General features: G+C 40.4%; 1 protein-coding gene across 7 annotated transcripts in view; it reads right to left on the minus strand.

The window, feature by feature from the left end:
• Positions 1-5,607: 5,607 nt before the first annotated feature.
• Cacnb4 (calcium voltage-gated channel auxiliary subunit beta 4) overlaps positions 5,608-17,832 on the minus strand; it is a 258,374-nt gene continuing 246,149 nt past the window's right edge. For all 7 annotated transcript variants that reach the window (XM_076569477.1, XM_006974241.4, XM_006974242.4 and 4 more), the window contains 2 exons: positions 12,230-12,415; positions 5,608-9,912 (listed from right to left, as the gene is read on the minus strand). In XM_076569477.1, the coding sequence (XP_076425592.1) occupies positions 9,652-9,912; positions 12,230-12,415 (447 nt within the window). In that variant the 3' untranslated portion in view covers positions 5,608-9,651. The remainder of the gene's footprint in view (positions 9,913-12,229; positions 12,416-17,832) is intronic.

The raw sequence follows: 17,832 nt of genomic DNA on the forward strand, positions 1-17,832 counted from the left end.
AGGCCCCGCCGCTACCGCCGCGGCGTTCGCCTGGCTCGCGGACATCGCCGCCGCGTTGTCTGCACGAGCCTCGCGGGCCACCGTCCTCCCCCAGCTCCTCTCCAGTGGCCGCTGGGGCAGGGGCGGGGCGGGACGGGGCGGGGCGGGGGCAATGCGCAGGCGCGGAGCTGGAGGCGGGGCTCGGGGGGCCGAAGGTCGCCGCGGGGCTGTCGCGCTGGTGTCTGGGTTCGAGGTTGTTTCTGAGCCTGGAGCCACAGTGCAAGTATGTAACCATGCCCATCTCCAGCCCTCCACACACTTCCCAAAGTCCCATGTTTGGGTCCCGACGACCGTAAGCTTTAAGTCTCTGTTGAGCCCGTTACCCCTTGGCAGTAGCCGAAGTCGTCGCAATTTCCCTTTCCTCTGTCTTTGCACCTTGGCGCTCTCCCCCCACTCCGTTCTCCCTCCACTCTCAGGCCACTCTTGGTTCGAGCAGTTCTCTTCAAGTCTCCCCCGTTTTAGTGGTCACACAAGCTGTCTGTGCGGAGCGGTCGAGTCCAAAAACACTGTAGACAGACAGTCACTGTTCTTTATGGCCCCGAATGTCTTTTCCTCTCATCCAAGAGTCACCTTCCTCATAGATGGCCAAATGTTCTCTGTATTCTTCAGTCTTCTCTCCTACAGTTTGAACAGTTTGTGCCTCTGGGTATGCGAGTGTCCAGCCCTGCCTCCCCTGCAGGACAAGTGGTTGAAACTAAAATATAAAAAACATATAAAATATATGTAATATATAAAAATCGTTGGTGAACTTGATCAGAAGAGTTCTTGTCCATGTTTCTGCTTCGTTTTTGTCTACTTCTTTTAGTTCCTTTTAGCTAAGCAGGTTAGATCTCCCGATCTCAACATTCCTGATGTAGAAGCAGTGTAGGGTTGATCTGTGACGTGATCAGACGACTCTGATAGTCTTGACTCCTGTAAAAGAATTACGTAGGAAGGAGGAACTGCAGCTGTTTACTTCTTCCACAAAAATAAACAAAAAGCCGAAGCAGCTTCATTTCTTTCTAGTCTCTTTAACTTTGATTTTTAAAAAGGAAGAAGGAAAGAAAAGAGGTAGAGCTGGGAAAATGTGGGAGACCTGTGGAAGGCACTTGGGCTGTTCTGTTACCACCTCATCCACACACTGTACCCTTCTACCAGACTCCTCCTAACCATACACGGTCTTATCTCAATGTATGGAAAAGGGAGTTCTTCATCTTCTTTGGAGGCTTGTGTCCAAATGCCAGTCTTTGAGACATACATAAAGGAGAATAAAGTCATTAGACTAGTCTGCACATTTAGAATATTATATCTGGATTTATTTAATAGCTTGTAGACTTTTTAGAAAAACGATGTTTGCATAACCAGCTTACATGAACTCTTTAGTATTTCCATTCTCATCCAATGTAGGCAACACTTTAGCAACTCTTGAGACATTTTTGCAAACTCCCACACATCTCTGACAACTTATTAATGTATGCCAGACCCATATTTACTTGTGAAGTTAGGGCTCCGTGTGTTAGAACTCTGTTAAGGAAATGGACTATTTTCCAAGTGCCCCTCACAAAAAGGGGAGGGATTGGATTTGGCTAGTAAAATCTTTGCTAACTTTAATAGATAAAATACAAAATTGGTACTATAGATAAAACTGGGAATCTTTGATGAGGGATGTCAAACTATTTGTTTCTCCTTCTGAGACCTTCTAAATACTTTATCCATTTTTAAAGTCATGAGCAAAATGCCATAAAAGACTACTGCTTTAAGGTATGAGAACATAAAACATCTGCTTTACCATTCTACTGTTAATAAACAGAGCGCTGATTATAACACAAGAAACAACTGTTTCCAGATATTGGAAAACAGGCTCTGGATTGTGAACCCTAACTAAAGAGAAACAGTGAGCTTTACCATTGCTCTGTATTTCTGCCTTAGCAAAAACAATTCCCAGTTAACTCCAGAAGGAGTGGACGGTCCCTGACCACAAAGACACAGCTCTGTTCCCATAGTCAGGGAGGCTGGAATTAGGGAAGCAGAGTCATCGAGAGAAGGAAAAAAAAAATCTACAGAAATTGCACTAGGAGAAAATTGAGTGTTCTGCTCCCTATGACTTGTATAAGATGAAATCCTAGGTAGTTGGCTAATAACAATTTCTAGCGGGAAAACGTACCAGGATTGTTGCAGAATAATCCCCAGGTAATTGTTTCAAAGGGTCAGGAGTCATTAATGTAAAGTGATCCCTTCAGTCAGAGAAAACTCAAGCTTAGGACATTCAGTAGATGCCTGAATGTTGAAAGAGGAGCTGAGTCTAAGAATGGGCCCCAGTTGAGACCAGCCTTCAAGGTGCCTGAGGATAAACTTTGGCCAAGTGAGCAACTGCCTGTTAAAATAAGTTTGATGTTCCACAAAGGAACACAAGAAGTGGACATCACTAATATAATTATGTAAATCTAACGGTCATGCAAGGAAGATATGACAGTAACAGATGTGAACACAGGGACGTTGAATAACTTGTAGTTAGTGATTGCTGGAAGGCACTGGTTAGACTGACCTGCATGTTATATGAAAAGACAAGATATTTCTTTCTACAGCCCAATGGAAATGTGCTAAAGACAAGAGAGGTGGTTAAGGCAAATACCCTGTCAATGCAACAGTGAGGAGCCGTTGTTTTCCAGGTGGGAGTTTCAGATTGTTGGCTGGTTGTTGGGGTGGTCTTAGGTAAGACCCCTCTAATAACAAAATTATTCATACAGCCAACACCTTGTATTTGCACACGGCTTTGTGTGCTTCAGTTTACTACTTCGCTGGAGAGTGTTAGATGTGTGTATTATTCTTTTGTAAATGCTTCAGAGAAAGAAGTAACACTAAGCTTTTGGTTTTCTTAATTGTAATTGGGTCTATTAATCTCTTCTCTGCCTGCTTTTTCAGGGAGCTCACATGAATTAAATGTGATAAAGTTTGTGGAATAACTTGGCTATAATGCATACTGTGTAATTCTGATTCTACTAACATCTTGCATTTCCCTTGAGCTTCTTATACACCACAAGGAGATGAAAGTGAAATGCCAATCCTGTTACAGAACACAGGCAACTGACTGGGGTGTATGTGAAAGGTCCAGTCATAATCTATATCCCAGCCACAGAATTCCAGAGCTATTATTCTGGAAATGTCTGGCAACTGCAACACTGACCATTTAAGGGTCTCTTGAGAACATTAAGGGTTACCTAGTATATTTTCTGTATTCAGTCTTATTTCACACATTTATTCTGGTATATTCCACATGTGTGTACAACATATACATTCTTTCTAATACAACATTTTTTTGTATCATAGAATCTAGCAGAATAATTGGGAAATAGTCGCTTCATTGAATCTTTTTTTTTCTTTAAAGAGTAAATGTATAGATTTATTTCCCATTAAAAGCTATAGGAATATCCCTGTGATTTCTGGCATTTCCTCTGTACATTTCCAGAATATAAATGAGAGGTAGAATGCTGGTTTCGGTGTTTTTTTTTTAATTTATTATATAAAAGAAAAAAATGAATGCAGTTTTTTGTACACATTTAAATTCCATAAAACAAATCCATAGAAATTAGGATACTGTATGCATGCACTCTGCATTTTCTTTGTTAAATGTCTTTGTTCACAAAAATAACACCACGTTTTTTTTCTTTAAAGCCACTAAAGCAGAGGGAGAACAAAGCATGCAGCGCGTATACATTTGCATAGTGTGTTTTACCCAGCATGCCTTGGAGAACGCTACGCATACCTAGATAACAAAAATGAAAGGAACAAATTATTAAAATAAATAACCAAAAGAAAAGTTATTTGACAAAGGCATTTTCCCCACCACATCAGCAGAGACATAGTAATAGCCTGGGGTGTCAACAGCCCTCAGAATAGGGGGAATCTTTTTATATCATTTTGCCATAGTTACTTTTAGTATGTTTCCTATTAATAATGTTATTTTTTATTCCCTCCCACCGCTTAAAAATACAGCTAATGGCTTTAACTTATGCTTGAAATAGTATCAATTACAAAACAAAGAATCCCTGCTTAATATTTTTCCATGGGGACATTTTACTGATCTCTAACTTGAGGCTGGGGGGAAAAAACATAAACTTTCAAACATCCAAAGCCCAGAGGAGCCTGTGAGCTCACCTGTGTGCCATTTGTTACCAAAGGAGGAGAAACAAGAACAGAAAATAGAGTAAAATAGTATGAGTCTTAACACAAAATAAAACTCATATGTTTTATATAACGGGGTAAAATAAGGAAATTACACTCACAGATTGAAGGCTATGAAATAAATTGCTGGAAAATATCAAGCAGCAAAGTTACAAAGGTGAGAGATGAGATAGATGTGATAAAACACAGAACCAAATCTACACACTTCTAAAAACAGGACTGCCAAATTTAACAGTGGGTTTTTGTTGTTTGTGCTATAAGAACACATGTGCTTCTTCCTCCTCAATCTATTTTCATTTATTGGCAAAATATATATATATTATAATTTTGTACTGTACAATATATATTTTTGCTACATTATTTTTCTACTGCTAATGCAGAAGTAACAACATAGATTTATTTTGGCAATAAAATGCTTTCGTTTTAATAACATCCCAGAAAATATTGTAAGGCATATGAAAAATAGTATGCAACAATATAGCGTTAATGACCCCGCATCTGTAATACCCCTGTGCACACGGAATTCACACTGTTTTTCGGTGGTGTGAAGTGGCTTACAAGCAGGGCGAGAAAGGCCCCTGCATAAATATAGACAGAGCCATTTGTTGGGAGATTTAAGTGTTCAAAATATAACCCCAAATGCTTGAAAAGCTAGAGACCGGCTACTTTTCAGCTCTCAGTTCTCATTTTAACTCTTTATAAGTTTCACATGAGGAAGAATTAGTGTATTCTCTAAACTATTATAAATTCATCGGTAACATTTTCTTCCATCTCTCTGTGAACATTTTACATCCACCAAAAAGAAAGTTTCATGAAAAATTATAGATCCCCAAAGCTCAGCATTATTCCCTCTTATTTATATGTATTTATAGCAAGTAGGAGTTACAGCCCTTAATTAAGATTATCTGATGAGATGCTTTTTAGTCTCCTCATAATACACCTTCATTACTTGCAGCATTTTGGTATTAAATTATCCACAAGTAGATAAAAACATTGCTATCAGAGGATGCATTTCATTGGAGAAAGGTTCTTTTAACACAAGAGGAAACCTTGAAGAGTCATTTCTGAATGCTGGAGCTATCTGCCCATATAAGCCAGTTTTACTATTTTGATTAACTAGATTGCTTAACAAAAAGTTATTCTTAATGTCCATCTAACAGCTCTTAGTTGACTGGTTTAATCATCATTGTCATTTAAAAGAGAAGGACTGTGGTTTGCCCATAGACACAGCTGGAGTAAGTAACCTAGTTAACATTTACAGTGTTGACAGTGTTTAAAGATATAGGGACTAATAAAACAGATTTTACTACATACTTTTCTGTAAAGTTTTCACTCATGGTTATTCAAGTTTTATATAACTAAAAAACTGTAACATTGTCATGAAAGACAAAGGCAAATATAAAGGAATAAGGGTTACATAAGCATTTATTTGAAACATTGATATGAAGTTTGTTCCAATTACATGGGAGTTTTAGACAATGCAGATCCACACCCAGTAAGTGGCTACAGCATACCCTCGGTGCCCATACAAGTCAAGGATCAACCAACTTTGCCTTTAAACAGCAAGTGTCTGGATTTCTCTTCCTTAGACCTTGAACTGTAGGCTACACTTTGCACACAGAGGTAGTTCCTTTCAGTTTGCTTTGTTTCTTAGGATGGCTTCTTGTTAAATTAAACTCACTTCATGATAAGCTGTGAATCTATTCCAAGAAAAACCTTACTGACATGGAAGAAATGAAATCACGGTGAGAGCATTTGAAAACATGTAAAAATCTAAAGGGCAGGCAGAGTTTAAACGTTTAAACACGTAACTGCAGCACTGTTGGCAGAACAGACACTATCAGCAGGACTCTTCCCTTCAAAGACAGTTTTCTCTACAGAAGAGGTAGTATACATATCATTAGAGAGGGCAATTTGTATGGTGGTATTGTGATCTTTTGTTTTTTAGCAAATAGCAAAATAAAATTATATAAGAAAATATACTAGCTTGCAAATTAAGGTTGCCTAGAAACATTCTTAACTGACATACTGTGTCTCAGTATTTGGGGATATGTTCATTTAAAGAGCTGAAGATTGTGAGCTATCTTTTGCCACAATTTCCTCATCTTCATTCCCTTTTTACTTCCCCGTTCTCTATTATGAAATTTAAGGCCCCCCAACAAAAGACAAGTTCAAGTATGCAGGTATGAAAAGAGGTTAACGTTCTAAAAATACATTTTTGCAAACAACAATAATAATTGGAGTAAATAGCATTATTTAAAGTGGAACTAGTAGTTGTCTCAATTTGTTTCAGACTTTAAAATTCATTCCGTTAAGGATGAAATGCAATGATTTGTATAGTCACACAACTGAGACTCTTTAGGAAAGACCATGTGTCAAATTGCTAACAATCCAAATCTTCTCCCCTTTAGAGCTATAGAAAGATGAGAGCGAATCATCAGTCATTTATAAACACCACTACACGTTGTTTTAAGTGTTAGCATAAACAAGGTAACAGTGTTGATTATAATATTGGAGTGACACTATAGCCTTGGAAATAAGCACAAGGACCCACAAATTGCATTTCTTCCTTTTCCAGGACCACATTTTCACATTGTTGGATGAGTCTGCATTAGTACATATCATAAAAAAGTCACAGAATTCTAACATGGTTTATTCTATAAGTGAAACAGCTTCAAATGATAAAGAAATATTCCTCCTGCTTGTCATCATTTGCCATTTTGAGTGAAATGAATTAAAACAAAGTACTTGTAATATGTATTTCCTAGAGGTTCTTGGTATGCTGGGCAAAAATAAAACTTTTTATTTAGTATATATCTGGATTTTAGTCATTTATAGAAGCAACTCTGAGCCTTTAAAAAGAAAGGAAGAGTCATATCTCTTCTTCCTTTGAAGGAGAGACACTTATTAGAAGAGGAAGATGAAAGAAAGATATGCCAAGTTAAAGTGAAATAGTAAATACACCCATCAAAAATATGCATTTTTACCCTTTCCAACATTATTAGCTTTTGAATAGGACTGCAAAGCAAAATAGGTATGAACTTTTGGTGGCAAGTGATGGGGGAGTTTTGTGCACAGATGAAATGGGCCTCCCTCTTTCAGCATGACATGGAAGGGCAAAAGGGGGGGTGAAGAAAGGCTGGAGAGGTCTGAAGAACAAGTGACTCTTCAAAGTGGAGAGAAATGGTACCCTTGTTGACTAGGAAATATATGTAAATGCTGTTACAGCTACCTGCCATAAAATATAAATATCTTAAAGTAGTTAAATGACCAAATTGCTAATGCTACTGCAGAAAAAGCTGAACAGCAGTCTATTCTAAATTTATACACCCGAGTGCACTCTCTGCAATTAAATGCTTTAATGCGCACAGACAAGAAACCAGTAAAGCATACAGGAAAGTGTTTGGCTAATGTTTTCTTTCTCATGCAAATATGTGCTATACATGTAATAAATATAGTTTGTTTGCTGGAAAATGCTCTTCTGTGCTCTAACAAAGTATTCAGTAATGGAAGATTATATGCTTATTAAAGAGCCCAATGAATATAGCTCTCTTAAAAGTCTTAACAGAAAATCCTGTAAGCCTCGCTAGATGACGGAAGAGCTTCACAAGCCAGTCTCATACGTTAGCTTGTCCATTGTACTGAGCCCATGTTTAAATGTATCAAATGTTTGAGATTACTTACAAAATTTCAGGCAGCCTCATTGTCAGGTAAGCAGGTTCATAACGGGTTGCACATACGGTCAAGACAAGGGGAGGGCACATGAGGGTGATGGGATTCAAGATATGAATAACTGATCAAGAATAGGAAACTTTTTCTCTCAATCAGGAAAATGAATGAACTGGTACGTAGTTTAGAGGGCCCAGGTCTTGAAATTTTTGGAGAAAAATAACAATACAAAATGAATTATACTCGTTTTCAAAAATTGACTTCAAGGCATTAGTAGAAAGAGACCTTTATGTCTAGCTCCACTTGGGGTTTTAGAAAACACATGCACTGGGTCATTTTAGAAACAAGTCCTTTCATAAAGACAGTTGTTTCTTGTACAAAAGAGTCAATTTCAATAATTTCTTGGATTAAAGTCTTCTTTAATCTTTAGGATATGGGTCACCCATTCCATAAACACACTCATTGGAAATCGAAAGGCTGTTCACTAGCAATGGAACACAGCAGTCTGTAATCTCTCGAAGGCCCTGCATTCAAAGTGCCTTACTTTTAGTGAACAAATATATTCTGAATCTGTCAGGGTTTTGTTTTGTTTTTCTGCAAGATTTTAATTCAGTGTCTTAACTTTTCCCAATTAGTTTTTCTTGTGAAAACATAACTTTCAGTACCTGATTTGATTATGTCCATGAAAAACAAACAAACAGAAAGCTGTTAACTTGATTTAAAAACTATGGCGTAGTGCTTAACCATTCTTTGTGTTTAAACACAGAGACTGAGTGAAGTTAGGGAAAGACATCAGCCATGCTGGCAGAATCCCTGAGCCAGGGCCGGTGCGCAGTGGGATGGATGACCTCCTCTGCCCCAGGTCTGGCCCTGTCTCTGTCACCTGACTCCAGATGTGTGTGCTTGTGCGCAGACTGATTACAGAAGAAACGACTCCTCATTTCCCATTTCCTATAACTGGCCACGCTTGGGTTTCTCTTTACTATTCTCATTGCTGATAAACTTGCCCTCCTGATTTTGTCAGCTTCAAACTGGCTAACTCCTGACTGAACAGAAAGCAAAATACCTGGAATACAACAGCTGTATCAGGAAAAATACAAATATTAAAATCTGAGGCAATTATATAATTTCTGCATTAAGATTTCTGAGGTTTATTTTTTGGCACTATCAATACATTTGGTAGGTTTGAAAAGCCATTCTGGCAACATTAACATATTATATTTAAATGTTTATACATTCCAACTTGAAGTGTAAATTTAGCTTCCAGCAAATAAATACCACAGCTGGTTTGGGGTTTCTATTGGTATTTTGATTTTCTTATTGGGTATTTTTTTTTCCTGATTTTTCAATTGATTTCAACATGCTCAAGTAGACTTTCCAGTCAATTCACCCAAATTCCAACAGGAATTGGTTTATAAATTGGTTCCAACTGGAACTGGTCATTTGGAATTTCCTACACGGGAAATTATTTTATATGTGCCTTGATAAGTACCCTAAGTTACAAATTGATGTGTCTAAACTCTATGAAGAAAACAAAATGTACTGTTATCATGTAAATGTAACACTTAAAAATGCCTATATGATTGGGCATCTAATACCCGTCTAGACTCCAGGGCATAATGTACTTCGATTTAATTCTTGCCCCTTAAATCAAATGGCAGCAGCCCACCCCCACAGCAGATACTGTGCTGTGCTTGCCAAATTAAGATGATCGGTTTATCCTAGCAGTGCGATGGTAAATTGTCGACAGATGAGGGTTTCTGTGTGTTTGCTTCCGCAGCCTCAAAGCCTGTGTCGGGAGTCATGGCTGTATCCCCCAGGGGAGCCTCGGTTCCTATGGGGTTTGTAAGTGTCCTGGTATGAGTCGGGGTAATCTTCTTCCACCAGAGGGTAGTGATCTCGGCTGTGCTGGGAGCTGGAAGACAAGCGGTTCCTACTCTTGCGAGCCCTCTCGTTGTGGTAATTCTCATCAGAGGTCATTAAGCTTCGTCTTTCAATGGGAGAATTCTCCGTAGAATGGTTGCTGTGCCTCATTCGCTGACTCTGAAAATAGCAGAGGGTTCACTGGTTAGATGAAGTCCACTTCGTTCATCTGAACAGTTAGTACATGTGCAATAACAGGGTCTGTAAAACGGATGCTAACTGACCTAATAAGGCATTTGATACATAAATGTTCTACTTGAAGCACCTGGTCTTTTTCTTTGGGATACACCATACACAGATGCTTCATTACTGATAGTTTATGGGTGTAAGTATACGATGCCGAATGACTATGCTTCCTATTGAAACACAGAACTGTTTTAGTGTTAAACGGAGCATAATCTATTTAGATAAGCTTAATAATTCTCTCCTATTGCAAAAAAGAGGATTATTTTATTATTGGGAAATAAAATTTAGAATAAGATCTATAATTTGGTTCCTTTCACGAATTCATAAACAATTTTTTCTTTCTTAAAGTCACACACTTTACACTTGCTTCATGTTGCTCTAGATTGATGTTCCTTATAGCTTAAAAAATTACTGAAATTGCTATCTGTACTGTCCACTAAATAATGCATTTGTTTCTGTATCTGACATGGAGGTGAAACTCTCAGCAATATTCTTTCCAAAGGAATGCACAGCACTGTGGAGCCAGCTAATTCAGGCCTTTATATATTCTTGCTTTCTAACTGAGTTCTGCAAAAATAATAGTCAGATATAAACCAAACTCTTTCAACATTATTAACTGAAATTAGCATCTTAAGGCAGTTATTTGATGGCCCAGAATATGTTATCTGACTTTCTTCTCTACTTTCGGAACACCTGTCTGTCTGTGTCTACCAGCTTAGGTAGGTCACATGGATTAGACACAGGAACCCGATGCAACTCAGGGTCAGGTACATGACTTTCACACAGAAGGGAACTTATTCAGTGGGCCAGAGATCATGCCATCAAACACCTGTGGTTACTAGGAGAAGGAGGCCACAGGGTAAAGGGCCCCACATCAACTCATTAATGACGCTGGGGGAGCTACTGGAGGTGGACAGTCGTAGGGCCATGTGTTATAAACAAAGTGCAACATTAGCTCCCCCAACACTACAAAGTTTACCGGATCGCTCATCCATTCCCTTTATTGCCACCCAGAGGCAGGCAAAGCCAATGGGAATGTTCCTCTGAGGCAGGCACACAGGGAGGCAAACGAGGCAAGACATAGCGCTGGTACATGCAGACACGCCGAACGTTGCCATCGTCCATTTCCCATATCATTTCTAGCCTTAAAAGAAACTCATTTACATGGCAGGGTTTCTGCTTACAGAGGTGCTGTCTGCCGCAGAGTAATGTAGTTATAATAGCGTTTCAGAGAGTGCCATTTAGCTTAGAGTTAACTCCACAAAATCTTCAATGATGACTGTCATTATAACCCATTAAAACAAAACCAGTCATGTTGCCAACAGGCTCGTTTGACTGCATGTTCCTCAGCTTGGGGTTTGGATCCATTCCAGCTGCTTGATAAATGGTAAATAATAATTAATTCAGAAAGGCGAGGCTCATCTTGTATCACAATGCCTCTAGCTTGCACCATCTAGTTCTGACTGAAGCAGCAGAGCAGCAGAAGAGACCGACTCTGACTTTCTCTGACTTATCCCCAGATTCCCTATGCTGACCAAGGCAGGCCCTTAGATACCCCTGGAAACTCAGGGATCTGTCACCATTTCCGAATCTGCTCACCCGTTCTGTTTGTACAAGGTGGGGGGCGGCAGGCTCAGCAGCTTGTGGACCAAGAATAGTTAAAGACAGCCAAGAGGCCCATCTGTCCTGATATATCTTGCTTGGCTGCCCGTGGTGCCATGCAGAAGTTGTGAACAATGACACTGACTCGATATGGAGTCTACCAGAGATGAACTGATCCAAGTAAAATCCATAGCAAAACTGTCCAGAAAGGGAAACTGTGGGGAGGGCAGGGCTTTATCAGTGACAGGTCAGGATCAGTGTAAGGTTTAGTTTTTCTTCTTTAATTAAAACAAATTTTAAGGTTTTATTTATTTTCTAAGTATAAATTTTTTGCCTGCCTGTATGTCTGTGTACCACATGTGTGCCAGGTGCCCATAGAGGTAAGACTGCCTGGAACTGAAGTCACAGGAGGTTGTGAGCCACCATGTGGGTGCTGGGAACTGAACCAGGGTCCTCTGCTAGAGCAGAAAGCATTCCTCACTGCTGAGCCATCTCTCCAGCCCCACAGTGTTTTAAAATACTATGTCCTTTCCTCATGCTTCTTCAGATTAGGAACAATCGGAGTCTTCATCTTAATTATCGATTGGATCCTAAAAATAAGGTGGCTAAAGTTATATGACAAACGAACAGACAGACAAAAATGCAGTACCTGTAATCCAGAGATTGCTGTGGGGTATGGTGAAAGGGCCGTGGAACCCACATTCCTCCCCAGTAATGGGGTCATGGGGGTACTGCTGCTCGTGTGGGTGGCACGCCAATATGCCTCCAAGTACTCGCCCAGATGCTCACAGGCATCCTCAAGCTGATTCTCATCCAATATAACATCAAACATTTCCTGCAGATTATAAAAGAAAATCCGTCATATTTCCACTGTAGGTTTTACTGAAAACTCTGCTTAAGGCAGAGGTAGCATTCCTTATATATAACAGCAACTATTAAATATTTGGATCTTGTGGTAGTTTGAATGTAATTGGCCCCCATGATCTCATGGGAGGTGTGGCTTTGTGGAAGTGGGTGTGGCCTTGTTGGAGGAAGTGTGGCACTGTGGGGGTAGGCTTTGAGGTTTCCTATGCTCAGGACACCGCCCAGTGTCTCAGTAGACTCCCTATGGCCTGCATATCAAGATGTAGCCAGCACCATGTCTGCCTGCACACCACCATGCTCCCCATCATGATGATAATGGACTGAACCTCTGAAAGCAAACCACCCCAACTGAATGTTTTCCTTGTGAGAGTTGCCATGGTCATGGTGTCTCTTCATAGCAATAAAAACCCAAAGACAGATCTTCCCTGACTTAAAGAGAAAAAGATGAGCAAACATGACAGAACTGAGGAATGTGAAAATATCCACATGTCCACATTTTTGTCCATATATTCCTATACAGCTGGATTCCACCAATTTCAACATACAAAGGAAACAAGGCAATGATGATGCTAAAAAGAGATTTCTGAAAGTGACTGGAGCCATGACCATGCCCTTGAAATAAATATTATCATGGTAACTGTGTTGAAGGTAATAACAAATACATAGTTCACTTCCAGAATGCTCATGAAAATGATTTTCTCTGTCGCATGATAAAACAGTAAAAAGTTTGGGCCTGACATTAGAGAAGAGCCATGATGGCTGCTGCCATTGCAGATGGTTCTGTGAACTGGTTAGGAGCAGGATCATTTAACTGGGGAAGGAAGGAACCACACAAGAAGCACTTGATGTCCACGTTTATGTCAGTGAGAACTTGGCTCAACATTTACCTAAAAATGGGAAGCTGTTTTTGTCGTCCCCCCCCCCCCAAGAGTAGAATGGTTCTTTTATTATGGCAGTGTGACTGGGAATAAAAAGAGGATATACCCAACACATAGACTCCGTTGAGAGAAAGACAGAAGACCTTGGTGTCCCAAGAGAAAGCCATTCTAGGGTGAAGGGCGAGCACACCTTGCAGAAGCAGAGGGTGGTGGTGAACCTTCCTTCTCCCACACCTTCACCACATTCCCCTGGTTTTATGAATTCATTTTACCAAAATAAGAACTTCCACTCATAAGCCAAATGCATAGTTCCTGCCACCAGCATCAACATTGCTGGGGGAGATTAGGGGCAACCAGAAGACATGGAGGTGGTGGTGTCCCAGCTGATTCGTTCTCCTTGGTGCTCAGAACAAAGGAGTCGTGAAGCTGTCGTTACTATGGGAACTATCTCGTCTCCAGCGTTTACTATTTGTTTAGTTTGGATGCTGAGGGTTAAACCCATGAACTCAGGAAAGCTAAACACATACTCTCGCAGCCTACTGTTTACGCTCATCAAATCAACCTTGATAGCAAATTAGTGCCTAAACTAGAAGGGAATTTGAAGGCCCTTATCATGGGACTTTGAAAGCTAGTGACTTCAGTCCATACTGACTCATTTGAGAAGACTCAACCAGGTCAACTTAGTAGAAAAATGCTCCCCAAGAACACTTAGCAACAGAAATTTCAATGCACATTTCATTCACTCATGCAACATTTACTCAGCATTTATTTTGTTCCAGGATGTGTAGGCATTCGGCGGCAAAGAAGTCTGAGCTCACCCTGTGCTGGAGAGTCATACGAGAAACAAGCCTTGAAGTACCCAAACACTTAATAATCCATGTCACACCGAGACCAATTCAGAACTATGCAGAAACCAAGCAAGTTAGGTTTGGAGCTGTGGCTTAAAGTTCTCTTACCTACAAAGAGATCTAGAGAGACTTGCTGAACTTATCAGGAAGGGGAAATGATGAGTGAAATAATTCTGTACCAAGAGGAAAGCAAATAAAACAGGTAAAGAAGATGCTGTGGCCCACAAGACACAGAACACCTAGTACCTAGAGCTTTGGTTGCCAGAAACCCTCACTGTAAATGTCACTCCCCACTAAGGAAACCAAAGAACGTCTCTCTCTTGCCTTCAAGAACCTCCTCTTCTGGTTAGCATGAACTTGAGCAAGTCACAGGTGAGACCTGAGACCCATCCTTGATGCTCTGACAGACAGTGTTTCTGCAGCGCTGCCTTTGGGCAGAACAGGAACAGCTACAGTCCCATAGCACCACAGGCTATAAGGACAGCACTGGAGAGAGGACAGTGGGCAGTGCTCACCGAAGGCCCCCTCAGCTCTACCAGCTCCACTGTTCCACATGTTCTGTGATTTAGAGCCTGTTCTTACTATTGTTGTTGATACTCACTGTACAAATTTGATTGCATAGGTCTCAACCATTAGTATGGGCTTGCTTATTCCCAACAAGACATTAAAGATCCTTTCTTGGACTGGAACAATTCTAACAATGTGTATGGTGTTCTCTCTCTCTCTCTCTCTCTCTCTCTCTCTCTCTCTCTCTCTCTCTCTCTCTCTCTCTCTCGTGTGTGTGTGTGTGTGTGTGTGTGTGTGTGTGTGTGTGTGTGTGTGTGTGTGTGTGAACAAAATTGGATATGCTTATGCAGAAGAATAAAACTGGATCCTTTTCTCTCACCATACAAGGAAGATAATTCAAAACAGATTAAAGATCTAACTAACTCTTAAGCCTGAGATCATGAAATGACTATATGAAAATAAGGGAAATTCTTTAAGACATTAATACAGACAAGAAAAAATTAAATAGCAATCTAAATACACAGGCAACAAAAGTCAAAATACGCAAATGAGCTCACATCACAGTAAGAAATGCCAGCACAAGAAAAGAGACAAGAGGATTAAGAGACGACCTACAGGTGAGGAGAAATATCTGCAAATGGAGCACCGCACAGTCACGCTCAGAATACAAAAGGAACTGAAAAAGAGGAAGATCAAAATCCAAACACTCTAATTTTAAAACAGGCTAAAGAATTACTCAGCCACCTCTTAAAATGAAACCCACAAATGGCCAGCAGGCACATGGCAAATGGCCACTCTCCCTGATCACAGGGGAGATGCAATCAAACTGCAGTGAGTACGGTGTGTTGGCTCAAGCCTGCAATCCCAGCACATACAAAGCTACGGCCGAAGAACCACACGTTTGAGTTCAGCCAGGCAAACCTTAGGCCAGCTGAGGTTACAGAATGAGACCTTGTCTATAAACAAACCAACCAAGGGCCGGAGACACAGCTCTGCACCACAGCATTTGCCTAGCATTTCCTAGGCTTGGGTTTGATTCTTAACAAACAACACAACAACAACAACAAAATAACATCTCACTCCAGTTAGAATGGTTATTATCAAAACATAAGACATAATGGGAACTCTTACATACTCTTGGTGAGAATGGACAGTAGTGCAGTCATTATGGAAAAAACAAAACAAAACACCAAGACTCCTCATAAAACTAAAAGTGGAAGTACCACATGATCTGAGATGAAGTATTTATATCTAAAAGGGACTTGCACCCCCAAGATCACTGCAGCACCATTCACAATAACCGAAATACAGAACCAACCTAGATGCCCCATATTAAATATGTGGGTAAAGAAATGCAGTCCAATTACATAATAGAATACTTTTCAGATGTGATACAGACGGGATGACTAGAGAAGGTGTCTTGAGTGAAAGAAGGCAGATGCAGCAAGACACACCTTCTCATTTATGGATGGAAACCAAGATGTCAACCCTGTAGAAGTGCTGAATAGAACAGAAGGCAGGGGGACAGGAAAGATGTGGGGAAATACAGACAAATCAAGAGGGACTTTCAGGAACAGGGAAGGGTGATGAGAATTGAATAATGGGGGGTTCCCAGATTGCAGAAGGGTGGGTGAGTGTGTGCAATGCACCGCATATTGATGAATGGAGTGAACCTCATTAATCTGTACAATTAATATCTGAGAAATAAAATTAAAATAATTTAAAAAGTAAAGCTCAAAACCAGACTGCAAGGTGCTAAGTGAGGTGTATATGTACTTGGCTGTTCCCCCATTACACTGTCACTATGGAAACCACCATCAGCACACAGTTAATTACAAGGAATTTTAATAAAGTGCTTCCCTTTGCCAATGGGTAGAGTTTGTACACATCAACACAGGACTGTTTGCTTAAGCCTGATCAGATCTTGCAAACTGCTTCTTTTATGGCTAAACGGTGGCTGTATGGTATAAAGGATCATTTGAAACAGCTCCTAGGCTTTCAAAAGCACAGCGAAAGCGAATTTCACCTTCCGAATGACACTGACGTATGTACTTACTTCTGACTGGGAGAATCTCACAGACTATGTGTCTTGACAGTTTGTTTTTTTCTCTTTAGGAAATAACACAGCTGAATAGAGCAACATACTAGAAAGACTGCAGGAGGGGGATTTTTTTTTTTTTTAAAGTATACAAACTCAAAGAGAAATTCAGAGTGAAGCAACTCAATGGATTCTGCAAACCAGCATTGGCACATTTTAAAATGAATATAAAAGTCTTGTCTAGTCAGCTGCTTCCCATGCCGCGCAGGAAGCCCTAAGCATGGAAAGAGATGGAGAGCTACTTAGTCAGCAACGTCCCAGGCAGTGAAGACTTTGCCCCTCTCCACTCATGCCTGTGGTGACAGCCCATGATAAAAAAGGAACAGAGCAGTTCCCGAGAGCTGCCATGCTGAACCCCTACGGCATCCCAGGATGGAGCCCTTTCTACAGCTGAGGCCTGTGGGATCCATGCAGCTGCTAAAGAAAGCAAATGCCAAGTGAGCAGAGGAGTCGAGCATCAGGAGCAGGGGTGCAGGGCAGCTGTCTTCTGGCTATGCATGTTCAGAAAGACTGAGAACAGAAGCACTGGGATTTCTAGGTAGTGGAAACAGGCTGGCCATACACCCAGCGCGTGACAAAGAGCGAGGCTGGGGAGAGAGAGGAAACTGCGATGGTTTTTGATGTTTAAAAGACTCCTAAGTCCTTCTCCACCTCCCTTGTTTAGGAGTTTCATCAGGGACTAAGCACTGCCTGCAGGGGCTATCTGCGATGAGGCCGGAGAAGGGGCAGACTGAAGTGGGCTCTCCAGTTTTTACAAAACAAACAGCAGTGTTCTCGTCCTATATAAGGAATGGAGTAAATTCCATTCGTTTGTGTTCTTTTGGGAGGGAAAACATACAGAGAATGACTAGAAAATCTTCTTTAATGGCTACAAAATACAAACTACTCCTGTATCTTGCCAATGTGTTTATTCAGGGAATTGTAACTTACTATTTTTAAGCTTAAAAACCTTAGAAACTAATTATGCAGTTAGTTTTACTTCCCTTTAATTTTAATTTTCTCACTTTATGTGTATGAGTGTTTTTGCCTGCATGTATGCATTCTTAGTGCCCAAAGC

The sequence above is a fragment of the Peromyscus maniculatus genome, chromosome 4 (assembly GCF_049852395.1).
Source record: "Peromyscus maniculatus bairdii isolate BWxNUB_F1_BW_parent chromosome 4, HU_Pman_BW_mat_3.1, whole genome shotgun sequence".
Classification (NCBI taxonomy): Eukaryota; Metazoa; Chordata; class Mammalia; order Rodentia; family Cricetidae; genus Peromyscus; species Peromyscus maniculatus.